Raw genomic sequence first — 15,041 nt, 5'->3', positions numbered from 1 at the left:
AAAAAAAAAAAAAAAGTTAGGAAACCTTTCCTTGGTTAGCGTTTAAAACTGGTATAAATCTTGTTTCTAATTGCATACCTTCCTCCTCCTCTTGTACAGGCGGGGTAAACCGGAATTGGAATTATTTAAGGAGAGAAATAAATATGTGGCTCTTTTTTTCTTTACCTGTGGACTGAGTGAGGTATTGTTGTCCCTCTTCCTCACCTCCCCTGCTCCCCCCCAAAAAAAACCAACTTCCACAAAGCATATAGGAGTAAACGAAAATAAGTGCATAAACTCGTCTTTAGCCAGCGCTTCAAATCTTCCTTATGAAAGTCTACAATTGAAAGCGCAAACCAACTCACATCCACACAAAAAGATCCCGAACACTGGTTAGTGTGAAATTGAACACTTTGATCGGCCAACAAGGCTTTTGTTCTCATGACCACTAAGGAAGTGCAACCGGAATCCCATTACGTACATGAAGTCCATCCTTCTATGACAACACTATTGCAAATTAGCCAATAAAAACGCAGGACTGTGGTGAGTTCTTATTTGCGTACAGGCTCTATAAAGTACCGCTGGCACACTCCATGTCAGTGTACACGGAATTTGTTTTTTCCTGGTGATGTTTGAAAAAGAAGGTGTAGGGTGGGAGGGGCGGAAGCCTAGAGGCTACTTAGGCTGCTCTTCCTTGTCCTGCTGCTGCATTTGGGCGATTAGCGGTTGACGCGTAGCGTCTGGCGCATGCGCATTAAGACGAGGCTCTCAATCCTCCAGCACAGAAGTCTGTGACGCTGCTGGTGGATGGGGCCCACTGTGCACTGGGGCTGTCCCTCCAACCAGGAAATCTTCAGAGGGTTATTGACCAAGCCCACCTCGTTCAGGATAGCTAGCTCCGCAGCCTTGACGGTGGCAAACTTCGCCACTGCAATGCCGGCCTTCTTCCTAGAAAGCGCCAGATTCAGAACCTCGCCACACTTTTGAAAAAGCCCCTGGAGGACGTCGTTGGAGTAGCTGCCTTTTGACTGATCTTCCTTCTTGCACTTCCATTTTAGTTTTAGTTTGGAGGTTTCTTGACCGGTATTTTCTGCCTTTCCTCTCCACCTCTGTTCAACTCCTGATGCGGCTGCTCCCGGAACAGCCTCTGCTGTTCCTCCAGCCGCTGGAAACCGTCGTAAGCGTTGGATTTCTGGCTGTAGTGTCCTGGTTCCGCGGTCCTCCTCTTCACTCCCTTGGGCCTGGGCGTGCCACTCCCGGGCCTCCAGGTCAAGCTTCACTTTCTTCCTTCTCTCATCAAGTTTCTGGGTTCCCGCTGTATGGAAAGTAAATTTGCTCTGTAAACCTTCACCCAAATCACAATTTAAAAAATTAATTAAAATTTAAAAAATTAATTAAAATTAAAAAAAAAAAAAAAAAGGTTCTGGGTTCCTCTCTGCTGCCTGCTTCTTGGCTTTCCTGACCTTGTCATTTAGCCCTGGCTCCAGCATCAGTCAGTATCTCTAAAGCCTGAGAAAGCTGGTGGAAGAGTTCAGCTGCTCTGGGATTGTCTGGATTTTTGTCTGGGTGACAGGAGAGTGCCTTCCTCCTGTACGCCTTCTTCACCTGTTTGCCGCCCTCTCCTCTATCCCTGACAGTGCCTCCAGGTCCGTCTGTAAGAGCTCCTTGGTAACGGCCATGGTTGCTACCCGGGCTCTGTTTGTGCTACTGGGAATTACTTCATTTAGTGTGTTCTGTTTCTTCTCACAGAAATGCTCAATCCAGCAAAATCCACACCAGCTCCCAAGAAAGATTCAGAATCTGTTAGGAAAAAACAGAATAGTGTCTTAGGCTGAGTTCTCTAGAAGACCAAAAGCAGTGAAACATGTATACATAATACACACACACACACACACACACACAAATACTTTTTGTTGTGTGCCATTCAGACCCAACTCATAATGACCCCTCCTTGGGTTTCTGAGGCACTCTCTCTATGGAAATAGATTGCCCAACCTTCCTTCCGAGGAGTGGCTGGTGGGTTTGAGCCACCAGCCTTCTGGTTAGCAGTCAAGTGCTTTAGGCACTATGCTAACCAGAGCTCCTCACAAATACTTAGTTCAAGTAAATGGCTCAGGCAGTTGATGAGGATGGCAAATCCTAAATCTGTGGGTTAGATGTCAGGCTAGAAGCTTCTCTTAACTCATGTGATTGCCAGGGACTAATGAACCCAAAATCCGTAGGTCAGGGCTGTGGGAGTTGCCAAATCCCAATATCTGCAGGTTAGAAGGTAGGCTACTGGCTCCTATGCCAGGAACCTGAGGCCAGAGGATGAGTTGGATACAGAACCCAGACAGGATGAGTTTTGCCAGAACATCCACATATATTGGATGCAGACCACACCCCCAAAGAAATTCCCTTTTCAACTGATTGGTTACTCACATCAGAGCCAATCACAGAGAATTATTACATAATATCTGCCAAACCACTGAGAATCATGGCCTAGCCAAGTTGACACGTAACTTTAACCATTAGATAGTGTCTTAGTTTCTTAGTGCTGCTGTTAGGCAGGAAGATAAAATAGGGGGCTGCCCTAACGGCAGGCCCAAAGAGAGGAGAAAAGGGAGAGAGGGGGAATGTTTAAGAAGGTGTCACCTTGCAGTCGCCTGTGAGATGTGGCCAATAGATCAGGGTCCTGTCACTCAAGAGGCCCCGCCCCGCCTTAAGAACACCTCTTTCGGGAAGCCAATGAGCGAGGCAGTTTGGCATCTTTCCTCTTTCCTGGCAGACTTGTCTCTGCTATTCTGGAGATGCCCTTTGCTTTTAACGGCCCTTTCCATTCGCAGAGAGAGGTCCGTCCCCCCTCTGGAAACGTACTCCATAAAGGCGTGTGTGCTTGTGTGCTTGGGTGACTGGTGCTTTATTAAGTAAGCTTTTCGAGCTGCCGCCAAACACCGCTTGCTGGCGGATCGCCTGGGACTGCCTGCCCATGTCTCACTCGCTGGCAGAGATTCTCCACACGAGTAGGGAGAGGCCAGGGAAAAGGGGTTTCTTCCCCTGAATAACACTGCTGTAACAAACACCACATGTGGGCAGCTTTAACAAATTTATTTTCTCAGTTTAGGAGTTTGTTGTTGTTAGGTCCTGTCAGGTCAGCTCCGACTCATAGCAATCCTACAAAACACTGTTTAGTTTGTTGTTGTTATGTTATGTGCCGTTGAGTCGGCCCTGACTCATAGCGACCTCTCTTGGGTTTCCAAGGCAGTTGTTGTTGTTGTTATGTGCTGTCGAGTCAAACCTGACTCATAGCGACCCCTCCTTGGGTTTCCGAGGCAGTTTCACTACAGAAGTAGGATTGCCCAACCTTCCTTCCGAAGAGTGGCTGGTGGGTTTGAACCGCCAGCCGTCTGGTTAGCAGGCAAGTGTCTTAGTCCAAGGCAGTATCACTACGGAAGTGGATTGCCCAACCTTCCTTCAGTGGGTTTGAATCTCCAGCCTTCTGGTTAGCAGTCAAGTGCCTTAGGCCTGTCTGAAATCAGGGCACCAGTAAGTAGGGTAGGCTTTTTGTCTGTTGGTTCTGAAGGAAGGTTCTCGTCTCTTTCAACTTCTCTTCCTTGGTTCTCTGGCAATCTTTCCTTCAGCGCTTGCTTTAAAAGTAATTGGTTTAGGACATACCCTACAATGACATTGCCTAATTAACATAACAAATATAACTTTGTTCCCAAATGGGATTACATCCACAAATACAAGGATTAGGATTCCAACACATATTTTTAGTGAACACAATTCAATCTATAACAGATGGCAGGGAACACAAGCAGAGCCCTAAGAAAAGCATCTTAGTTATTTAATCCTGCTGTAACAAATACCTCAAGTGGGTGGCTTTAAGTAACAAATTTATTTTCTCGTGGTTTAGGAGCCTAGAAGTCCCAATTCAGGGTGCTGGCTCTCAGGTAAGTCATTCTCTTCTGGAGAAAGGTCCTTGTTTCTTTGAGCTTCTGTTTCTGAGCAGTCTTCATGTGGTTTGGCATCTCTCTTTCCCTATTTTTGCTTTGCTCACTTGTTTAGTCTCTTTTATATCTCAAGAGATTGACTCAAGATACATCCTACACTAATCCTGCCTTGTTAACATAACAAAGACAACCCATTCCCAATGGGATTATAACCTCAAGCATACCAAAAACCAAACTCACTGTCATCAAGTTGATTCAACTCATAGTGACCCCTGCTTGGGTTTCTGAGGCAGTAAATCTTTACGGAAATAGATTGCCCCATCTTCCTTCCACAGAGCGGCTGGTGGGTTTGAACCACCAATCTTCTGGTTGGTAGTCAAATGCCTCAGGCATTGCACCACCAGAGCTCCTAATGGCAGAGGATAGGGCAGTTTTCCTTCAGTCACCATGAGTTACACAGCTAACAGCAACAATGGACCTCCTGATAAATTTGATACTCACTTAGGTTAACCCCACCCTACAGAGCTAAATCTTGGAGGACCTTGAAACCAGGCAAGAGAGATTAGAATCAGCAGAATATAGCCTGGAGAACTTTGTCGATTCTTGAGCAAGTTGAGAGCAATATTTTGGGAAGGTTAGTCTGGCTGAAGAATGCAAACTATTGAGGAGGGAAAGAATGAGACTCTGTAAGTCAGGAGGCTTTTGCAAGCTGTGTGTTGTTGTTGTTGTGTACCGTTGAGTCGCACCTGACTCATAGTGACCCGTCCTTGGGTTTCCGAGACAGTATCGCTACGGAAGTAGATTGCCCCATCTTCCTTCCGAGGAGTGGCTGGTGGGTTTGAACCGCCAGCCTTCTGGTTAGCAGTCAAGTGCCTTATCCACTATGCTACCAAAGCTCCCTGCAATGTAGGACCTTGAAAAAAAATGGTGGCAAAAGGAATGAAGAAGGTGGAAAAATCCAATTCTAACAGAAGGAGGAACAGAAACTTCTGGGTCTTCCAAACTTGAAGTGATCATTTGGGTTGAGTTTAGATATTTCTCTTTTATTTGAATTACGTAATAATTCCCATTTATTGAATGCCTACTATGTACCAAAAGTCATAGATAAACCATTTCAAACCCTTAGAACAACCCTAAAAAGTAAAAATTATCCCCCATTTTAAGCAAAGAAGAAATGGAGGCTTATGCAGTTGAAATAACTTAGCATTCTCTCATATTCTGTGATGCTCTTGAATTGTACTGATTTTTCTAAAATTTGCAAATCACAAGTAATTTGAAGATCTATTAATAAATTTACCATATACATTTAATGGAATCATAGAGTATTAATGCTGGAAAGGACACAAGAAATCATGTAGTCCTATTTGTTTATATATTTCCTCTGGTTTCGGACATAATTCTACTATTGCTTTCCTTCCCGATCAGATCCATAGGTGGTGTAGATGTTCCTCAGAGTTCTGTCTTTGGGCCCATCTGTTATAAGGTCTTCCCAGGGATTCCTCTAGCTCCTCTGTTCAGATGAGAGAATCCAGCAGGGCCTCCAGATTTGCCTACAGATCCTCACTACAGCCTGCCTGCAGGACACAGGCACTTGTCACTCTCCATTGACAGCTTTGAGCCAATGTGACCTGAAGTGACTCTTCAGCAGCTCTTCTTCCCAGGCTGCCTATTCTTGTGAAGGTGGCATCATCCTCCCAGTCACTCAGGCAGGAAGGTCCTGAGTCATCTTTGATCACTTTATGCCTCAGCAACCCACTTCTGGCCTTTCCCCATATGTTGTTGTTGTTATGTGCCATTGAGCCAACTCATAAGAACCCCTCCTTGGGTTTCCGAGGCAGTATCACTACAGAAGTAGATTGCCCAACCTTCCTTCCGAGGAGTGGCTGATGGGTTTGAACCGCCAGCCTTCTGGTTAGCAGTCAAGTGCCTTAGGCACTATGCTGGCTGTAATAGCCCACAAATCTTCCCTCCTACCCATTCCTGTGACTAGTTCCCTTGTTCTCATCCTCAGCACCTCTCATCTGCTCTGTCCACAAGGCCTATGACTTGACCTCTTCTGGTTTCGTTTGTCCTCTCATCCCAGATTATTGTTAGCTGCCATCAAGACAACTTTGAGTCATAGTGACCCCGTGTAACAGAGTAGAACTGCCCCATAGGATTTTCTAGCTACAATCTTTATGGAAGCCAATAAACAGGTCTTCCTCCCAGGGAGCCACTGGATGAGTTCAAACAATCAACCTTTTGGTTAGCAGCTGAGTTCTTAACTGCACCACCAGGGCTCCTTAACTTTCTCTATATACAGCTCTAATTAATTATATTACCTGACTGCTTAAGGCATTGTTCCCTATTGATTCCCCCTCTTTTTTGTTTATTTTCTTTTATCCTCATTTTTCTTTCCCTACTCTCCATAGAAAACCAATCTACTACATATGATCATAACTGTATTACTATATATTTTAGTTTACATAAATAGTGTTTTAAATTTCATTGCACCTAGTCCTCACTTTCAAACCCACTAGGTGTTCTGCAGAAAGAAGATGGGGAGATCTACTTCCGTAAATATTTACAGCCTCGGAAACCCAATGGGGGTCACTATGAATCACAAACGACTTGATGACAGTGAGTTTGGTGTCTTTTTTTTTTTTTTTTTTTTAATTCCTCACTTATTGGCTATCTTGTTATCTGGCATGTCATATTTACAACACTAAAAAAAATAAAACAAAACAAAAAACTACTGTGGTAGTTAAATTTGTGTATCAACTTGGCTAGGCCTGGTTGGGGAGCTCTGGTAGCATAGTGGCTAAGGCACTTGGCTGCTAACCAGAAGGCTGGCGGTTCAAACCCACCAGCCACTCCTCGGAAGGAAGATGGGGCAATCTACTTCCATAGTGATACTGCCTCAGAAACCCAAGGAGGGGCCGCTATGAGTCAGGTCTGACTCAAAGGCACATAACAACAACAACAACAACAGGCCTGGTTGAGTGGCTGGGCAGCTGGATGTAGTTACTCCCCATGGTAAGATTGGTAATTATCTCCATGGTGAAATGTATTGGAGCAGCTGAGTAGCTGCTTTAGGGATGTGGTCTGCTTCCCGTATATAAGAAACAGCTTTGGGAAGATCGCTGGCTTATGGCATGCTTGAATCTGGCATGTAGTCGTGTCGTTTTTCAGCAGCCTGCCATGCTGTGCTGACCTTAGGACTTTCAATAGACTTGAATTAATGGACTGCCGTGTGGTTTGGTAACGTTGGGACTGTGCCATTTTATTTGTTGACCTTGGGCTTGTCAGCCTCAGCAGCCAGTAGCTGAGTGAAGAGATGCCTCTAGCTTCAGGGGGCTGGGAACAGGAGGCAGAGCTGAAGCCCGAGGTCAAGAGGCTTTCACCCAGCTCTTAGAGCCTGGCACTTTGAACTCGGACTTAGAGCCTCCAAACTGTAAGAGAATAAACTTCTGTTTGTTCAAGCCATCCGACTTGTGGTATTTCTGTTAGAGCAGTACTAGGTAACCAGAACAACTATTATTTTGCACATTAACCATGTACATCTGGCAGTAATGAATGCCAAGCCATGAGGTGAGAGTAACACTGACTGTGATGGTTAAGGTTATGTGTCAATTTGGCTGGGCCATGATTCTCAGTGGTTCAGCAGTTATGTAATGATGCAGTCATCCATTTTGTGATTCGATGTGGTCATTCTTCATTTTCACATAATGCCAGTTTTCACTTGGTCTTTGAAACACAACCATATCATCAACGAGGAGTGGATATATTATGTATTTCCCTCAGAACTATGTTTTTAAGATCTGCCCTTGTTTTGTGTTAATCTACTGTCTCTCACTGCTGCAATACTCCAGGGACTGTATCCACCACATTTTATCTATCCACTCACCCAGTAATAAATGCCCACATTTTTCCAATGTCCCATCATCCTTGTCATGTTCCCTGATAGGCCTCTGTGAGAATTTTTTTTTTTTTTTTAATAAATATACAGACTCTGTAAAGGTCCCATATTCTATGTAAGGAGCCCTGATGTTGCAGTGCTTAAGCACTCGGCTGTTAACTGAGAGCTTGGAGGTTCCAACCTACCAGTAGCTCCATGGGAGAAAAGGCCTGGCCACCTACTCCTATAAAGGTCACAGCCTAGAAATCCTACGGCAGTTTTATCCTGTAAGATAGGGTCACTATGTAAGAACAGACTTGATTGCATACAACAGCAGCAACAACCATCTGTGGATCCTTCATTGGTCTCCCACCATGCACCTCAGCCCCGCATCCCAGCTAACCCTTGGCATTATTCAGTTTTCCAATATTTGCCAGGAAATCTAGTGTAAAGTGACATCTCATTATTGTTCTAATTTGCCTTTCTCTGATTACTAACATTTATCAGCATCTCTACATACATAGAAAAGATTTTTTGCTGCTTCTTCTATAATCTACCTATTCATATCCTATTCATGTCCTTTTCCCTAGACTGCTTTCAAGTAAAATCTACCTCCTTCCCAATTTTGCCTTTTGAGACTTACCCTATATCCCCAAGCTGACTTAAAAATCACCACTGAAAATTCATTTCCCATTATTGACTCACAATTCTTTTAACAGTTAAATGCTTGGATGCCAGGTGAAAGGTTACTGGTTCAAATCCACTCAGAAGGCTCTGCAAGAGAAAGAACTGGCAATCTGCTTCCATAATGATTACAGACAAGAAAATCCTATGGGACAGTTCTAGTTTGTCACATGAGGTCAACTCTGAGTTGGAATCAACTCTGTGACACCCAACAACTGCCTAGATTAAGCTCCCTGCCATAGGCCCACATTCCTCTACAGAAAGAGCTCAATGCTCCCCCAGTTACAATTGACCTTTCCCTCTGAACTCCCAGATAACTCAATCTACATGTTTCTTTACTTCCTATATGAGGTGCCTTCAATTATATACTTGTTTTCTCCTCATAGAACCTACATACCTTGTTTCCACTGATGCATATTCATATACCTGCCTTCAGGTACATATGCATGCATAAGGAGGCGCCTCAATTCTGAATGAACAAGATATTAACAACTTTTTAATGAGTGATTTTACTTTATTCTTTGTAATTTTCTCTATGTCAGTGATTTTCAGTTGCAGGTTATAGCCCATTAAGCAGATGTTGAAATGAATTTAGAAGATGGGAACCAGCTTTTTTTTTCTTATTTTTTTTTTTTAATTATGATTTGGATGAAAATTTACAGAGCAAATTCAGTTTCCATACAGCAGTTCACATACACTTTGTCTCATGACATTGACTACAGTTTACCCTAATGAAACAGCTCCCCTCCCACTTCCTCTTGATAGTTACCTCTTCCCTGTGTCCATCCCTCCATGCACTCCTGCCCCCTGAGCTGTCTCCCTGTGCATAAGCAGCCCTTCTTTCTCCCATAATTGTTCTCACCAAGGAGTGTATCTACCTGAGGTAAATGTTCAACTCATATGTCTGTCTTTTGTTTGGCTGGAAGCCCCAGGTGTGGGTTCAATTCCAGACCTGAAGGGCAGCTAAGGGCCATAGTCTCAGTGGTTCCACCAGGCTCTACCAGCAAACCTGGGCCCCCACCTTTTTTTTTTTTTGCCCAAATGATTTTGAGTTTTGTTCCACTTTGTTCTCCCTCTCTATCCAGGATCTCCTACATAGATACCCCTCCAAGTGGTTGACATTGGTAGCTGGGCACCATCTAGTTCTTCTGGTCTCATAGTCGTATAGGCTGTGGATCACATGGTGTACCAGTCACTAGGACTAATTGTTGCCATGAATCCTTGATTTTCTTCATTCTTCTTTGCTCTGGACAAGGAAAGACCCACTGTTGCATCTAGATGGCTGCTTGCAAGCTTTTAAGATCCCAGTTGCTACTTGCTAAAGTAGGAGGTAGAACAATGTCTTGTGTAGTATGTTGCGGTAGTTCAGTTGATGTGTCAACTTGGCTGGGCCTGGTTGAGTGGCTGGGCAGCTGGATGTAGTATTCCCCATGATGAGACTGGCAATCAACTCCATGGTAGAATCTACTGTGAGCAGATGAGTGGCTGCCTTAGGGAATGTGGTCTGCTTCCTGTATATAAGCAGAAGCCTTGGGGAATGATCTCTAGCTTATGGCACCTTGAACCCTGCATGTAACCATGTCATTCGTTGTTCAGCAGCCTGCCATGCTCTGCTGACCTTGGGACTTTCAGTGGACTTGAATTAATGGCCTGCTGTGTGATTTGGTAACATTGGGACTATGCCTTTTTACTTGTCAACCTTGGGCTTGTCAGCCTCAGCAGGCAGCAGCTGTCTGAGTGAAGAAAAGCCTCTAGCTTCAGTGGGTCAGGAGCTGGAGGCAGAGCTGAAGTCCAAGGCTGAGGGGCTTTTACCCAGCCCCCAGAGCCTGACATTTTGAACTTGGACTTAAAGCCTCCAAACTGTAAGAGAATAAACTCCTGTTTGTTAAGGCCATCCCATTTGTGGTATATTCATGTCAGAGCAGCACTAGCTAATCAGAACAATGTTATGCCAATTGAGCTTGATGTCCCCTGCAACTATGGTCCTGAGCCCACCAGTTCAACTAAGTCCCTCTGGGTAGCTGGCTGTGACCAAGAAGTGACTACAACCTTGTCCCTTATCAGCTCTACTATACACCTGGGAATTCTTACTGATCATACAAATACTTATAGGACCATTGTCTGCCAACCCTATACATGGTCTTGGGTACACTCCCCGCTTCACAGACATACCTGTTAGTTCAGCCTATCCACCCATCTATCCACCCATCTACCCGTGTTTGCCTTCACTGACAGCGCAGTACTGCATGTGCAAAAGAGTTCATCTTTGTTGTCTGTACCTCCCATGTACCTCTATCTTCCTCTTCCTCAATGCCACCATGGGGACCAACATTTATTTTTCCATGAAACAGGAGAGGATGGAAAATATCCAAGTGCATACCAAGTGTAAAAATATAACATTTTGTGAAGTTTCAATTTTAGGTGTGTGAGGTAATAATATAAAATGTACTTCTTACTGCAGCAGTCAGCAAGAGTAGGAGCTACTATACATATATATATATCGATACTGGAGCTCTGGTAGCATAGTGGCTAAGGCACTTGACTGTCACCAGAAGGTTGGCAGTTCAAACCCACCAGCCACTCCTCGGAAGGAAGGTTGGGCAATCCTACTTCCGTAGTGATACTGCCTCGGAAACCCAAGAAGGGGTCGCTATGAGGAGTCGACTATGAGTCGGGGCTGACTCGACGGCAAACAACAACAACCTATCACATGTAACTTGCATGTATTGTTTTCTTCTGAAACAATGAATCTAATACAAAAAGCAAAACAGTAAGACCTGGGTTCAATTCTACCTCTGCCATATTCTGCCATGTGACTCACATTCCCAGTTAGCTCTCCCTCACCGGGTTTATTTTCTTCATTTTTCTTCAACTGGAATTAAAAAAAAAAAAAAAAAAAAGCCCTTCCTCCCTCCCAGCATTATTGTGAAATCAAATGAGAGGACATGAGTGAAACTTGAGCCATAAACCATCCCAGGAGCCTGAGTATTCTTACTGCCTGGGCCACACACACACACACACAGAGTCTCGAAGCTGCTCATGTGTTTAAAATTATTCATGAGTTGCATTTGTGTGTTCGTCTTTTTTTTTTTTTTTCAATGACAGGATTATAGTTGAGATTCACAATTAGGATTAATGCCGCTGATACATTATCAATGTTAATGCCATCTATATAGACTTATTACCACATGTAAAGCTCTGTTCTAAGCACTTTGTATTTAGACCATATTGTCTCTCTTCATTTTCATAACAATCTGTAAGTAGGTGCAGTTATCATCCTGTTTGACAGATGAGAAAACTGAGACACGGAGAGCCCAGTCTTTTCTCTTTGGAGCTTTCCCTGGTTAGGGATCAGGAGCTCTAACCTTGCCAGAGCTCTGGTAGCAAAGTGGCTAAGGCACTTGACTGCTAACTAGAGGGCCGGTGGTTCAAACCCACCAGCTAGCTGCTCCTTGGAAGGAAGATGGGGCAATCTACTTCCATAGTGACACTGCCTTGGAAACCTAAGGAGAGGTCACTATGAGTCCGGTCCAATGGCGTATAACAACAACAGTCCCAGTTCACAGCTCACAGTTCACAATGGCCCCATGCTTGTTTCCCATCTCTTTTTTCTCTTCTATTCTTCCTCCCCTTTCTCCCTGCTTCAGGCATACTTCAGGTATACTTCACTCTGCTCTCGATCAACTCCTAACTCCCTACCATCACCAACAAATATGCTATCAGAAGGACTGAATCATGTCTTTGGAGATGGAAAAACAGACACCTCAGCCTCCTGCCTTTAGGACTAGATTGGGCGGAGTGACAGGACATAGATCAGTGAACTCTTTTCTCAGTTACTATCACAAGGAGAGGAGCTCTGGTGTTGCAGTAGTTAAGGCATTTCAACTGCTAACCAAGAGGCTGGCAGTTCCAACCCACCAGCTGCTCCACAGGAAGAAAATGGGGCAATCTATTTCTGTAAAGATTTACAACCTTGGCTAGAAGCTAAAATCACTCCTGCTAAGAGCCAAAATCAACTTGATGGCAGTGAGGTTTGTCACAAAGAGAGGAGCTTTGATGGTGCAGTGCTTAAACTACTGGGTTGCTAAAAAAAATGTCGACTGCTCAAACCCAATACCTGCTCTGTGGTAGAAAGATAAAGCGCTCGGCTTCCATAAAGACTTACAGTCTTAGAAACCCCATGGGATAGTTCTACTCTGTCCTCCAGGGTGGCTATGAGTTTGTCTTAGGATCACTGTGACTCAGAATCAACTCGATGGCAGTGGGTTTATTCATTTCTGGGTGTGGGTATCAACAGTGACAATAAACTACCTTTTGAGACTCCATCGGGGTGCTGCCTGGAAAATAGAGTTGCCCAGATGGGTAAATTAAAGCAGTGGGATCTTCCGGGCAGGCAGAGGTAGAGACAGATGACTGACAACAGCATCCCGAGGCTCCCGTGCTTGCATAGCCATTCCTGGGCCAGAGACGCTGGGTGAGAAACTTACCTTCTGAGAGCCTCAGGCTGCCCCTAAGAAAGGATGTCCCTGTACTATGTCCCTAAAAGTTTTGCCATGAGGCTAGATGAGATGCTGAGCGCAATGCTGCCCCCGACAAGTCACTACTTCTTAATTCAGTAGAGAGTCAAGCACATGGATCCACCCTGCATTGCAGGGTCTGATGAGGGAATGAGGGCCTGGGCTGAGACCCGGAGGCATGCTCTGGAAATCACTGTGACCCATGGCAGGCCGAGTCTGCACAGTCTCTCCCTTTTCTGACACATCTCAGGAAGGGCCAAACAGCTTTTCAAAACTAGATTTCCTTCCGTTTCTGTAAATTCTCACTTATCCCCATAATTAATACTTCTCACTGTCAACTATGCTGTAACAGAACATAAGCCTTGGACTCTTCCAGGGGCAAATAAATGACCTAGAAGTTTAAGAGGCGTCACGTAAGACCTGAACTACGGCTTGTATCTAAGTGCTGTGTAGTGTGGGCTCTGCCAGACACCGCCCCCACTCCGCTATCCACCAGATGGCCTGGACTTCCACCCTCCAGCTATTGAGAAATCATCACTAAAGCCTCCACCGTCACTATTTCCTGGGGTGGGAAGCTTCATCCCGCCAGGGGAAGCCCATGCTCTGCCTGTTCTACCCTCTAACTAAAAACGCAAACTGCGGGCCATAGGTGTGCCTCTGGCTGGCTAATCCTTCTAATATGAATGATCAAGCCAAAACGGGTGGCAGCTTTTAGGGACGCCTTCCCGGAGTCTCGCTTTGTGAGACTCTACTTTTTGTAGTTAAGGCCCAGATCAACTCCGCTCAGACACTGCTGTGCTGACACGCCCTGCCTGGCGGGGTTTCTGCAGAGGGCGACCGGAGTGTCAGACACCAAGCAGCAACCGAAGGTACTGCGCTAGTTGGAGACAGCCGTTTCGTTTCCCTCTCCCGCGCGAGAGGCAAGACGGATGAAGCCATTTTCGGCGGGGGCGGGGCAAAGGGAAGGAGCTCGCGCGCACCCAGCAGCGCGCGCTCTCGCTCTCAAAAAGGGCGGCCCGAGGCGCGCTCCCGACCGCAATGGCTCCTTCCGGTGTCAGTTTGTTCTCTACTCCCCTGCCTAACCAAATTGGCATTCTGGGTCGCCGTCATACGAAAGGGCACTGTAGAGGTCAAGTCACGAAGAAAGCGGGGCACTTGAAGTAGAGGGTAGGTAGCCAGTTCAAAGCAAGAGCATGTCCTTAGCAGCCTTCAAGCCGAGACAGCGAATCCACCTAACCTAGGAAAGCTCCAGGTAAACCCAGAGAGCGGCGTACGGAGGAAATTAAAACCACCACCTGGCCCTATCTTTCATCCCAGAGCCCAGCGCTTCACCCACTTATTTGTCGAGCACCAAGTGATGCAGCCCCTTTTTAGTGCTGTGGGTGGCTCTGAAAAGAGCCTTTGGATACGATGGAACGTCAAGCCTTGTACAGTTTAACTTAAGCCCGCTCTCCGCGAATGCGGCGGGCTAGCTGGATGTCCTTGGGCATGATGGTCACGCGCTTGGCGTGGATGGCGCACAAGTTAGTGTCTTCAAACAGCCCCACCAGGTAGGCCTCGCTCGCCTCCTGCAGCGCCATCACTGCCGAGCTCTGGAAGCGCAGGTCCGTCTTAAAGTCCTGCGCGATTTCGCGCACCAGCCGCTGGAAGGGCAGCTTGCGGATCAGCAGCTCCGTGGACTTCTGGTAGCGACGGATCTCCCGCAAGGCCACGGTGCCCGGCCGGTAGCGGTGGGGCTTCTTCACACCGCCAGTGGCTGGCGCACTTTTACGGGCAGCTTTGGTGGCCAGCTGCTTCCGCGGAGCCTTGCCTCCTGTCGACTTACGGGCAGTCTGCTTGGTGCGGGCCATGGCCAACCGCACTATTAACCAGCCAGCACAGTAGCAAAGAAAATTAACGGAGGGGCCGGCCGTGGCAGCAATCTTTATAGGCGCAGTCTCTCGGCGATTGGGTGGAAGGATAATTGAAAGTCCCGCGCTGACTATCCATTGGCTGTGACGTCATCGGTCCCGGCGCACCCTGCGGCTTCGGCTGACCGACCGCGCCTTCCCC

General features: G+C 46.0%; 1 protein-coding gene and 1 pseudogene across 1 annotated transcript; both read right to left on the bottom strand.

Annotated features, from left to right (window-relative positions):
* Nucleotides 1-654: 654 nt before the first annotated feature.
* LOC103205618 lies at nucleotides 655-1,658 on the bottom strand (annotated as a pseudogene).
* Nucleotides 1,659-14,428: 12,770 nt separating this feature from the next.
* On the bottom strand, nucleotides 14,429-14,845 carry LOC103205602 (histone H3). The gene has a single exon (XM_007950979.2). The coding sequence runs from the start codon at nucleotides 14,837-14,839 to the stop codon at nucleotides 14,429-14,431; it is 411 nt and encodes a 136-aa protein (XP_007949170.1). The 5' UTR covers nucleotides 14,840-14,845.
* Between the last annotated feature and the right edge of the window lie 196 nt (nucleotides 14,846-15,041).

This window comes from Orycteropus afer, unplaced genomic scaffold, assembly GCF_000298275.1.
Source record: "Orycteropus afer afer isolate SDZICR_OR568_19922 unplaced genomic scaffold, OryAfe1.0 scaffold00290, whole genome shotgun sequence".
Taxonomy (NCBI): Eukaryota; Metazoa; Chordata; class Mammalia; order Tubulidentata; family Orycteropodidae; genus Orycteropus; species Orycteropus afer.
Note: the sequence above shows the minus strand (reverse complement) of the source record. Positions and strands in the feature narration are given on the sequence as shown.

Excerpts from the sequence above, each read along its gene's own strand:
- LOC103205602 (XM_007950979.2), bottom strand. The coding sequence starts at position 14,839 with ATGGCCCGCACCAAGCAGACTGCCCGTAAGTCGACAGGAGGCAAGGCT.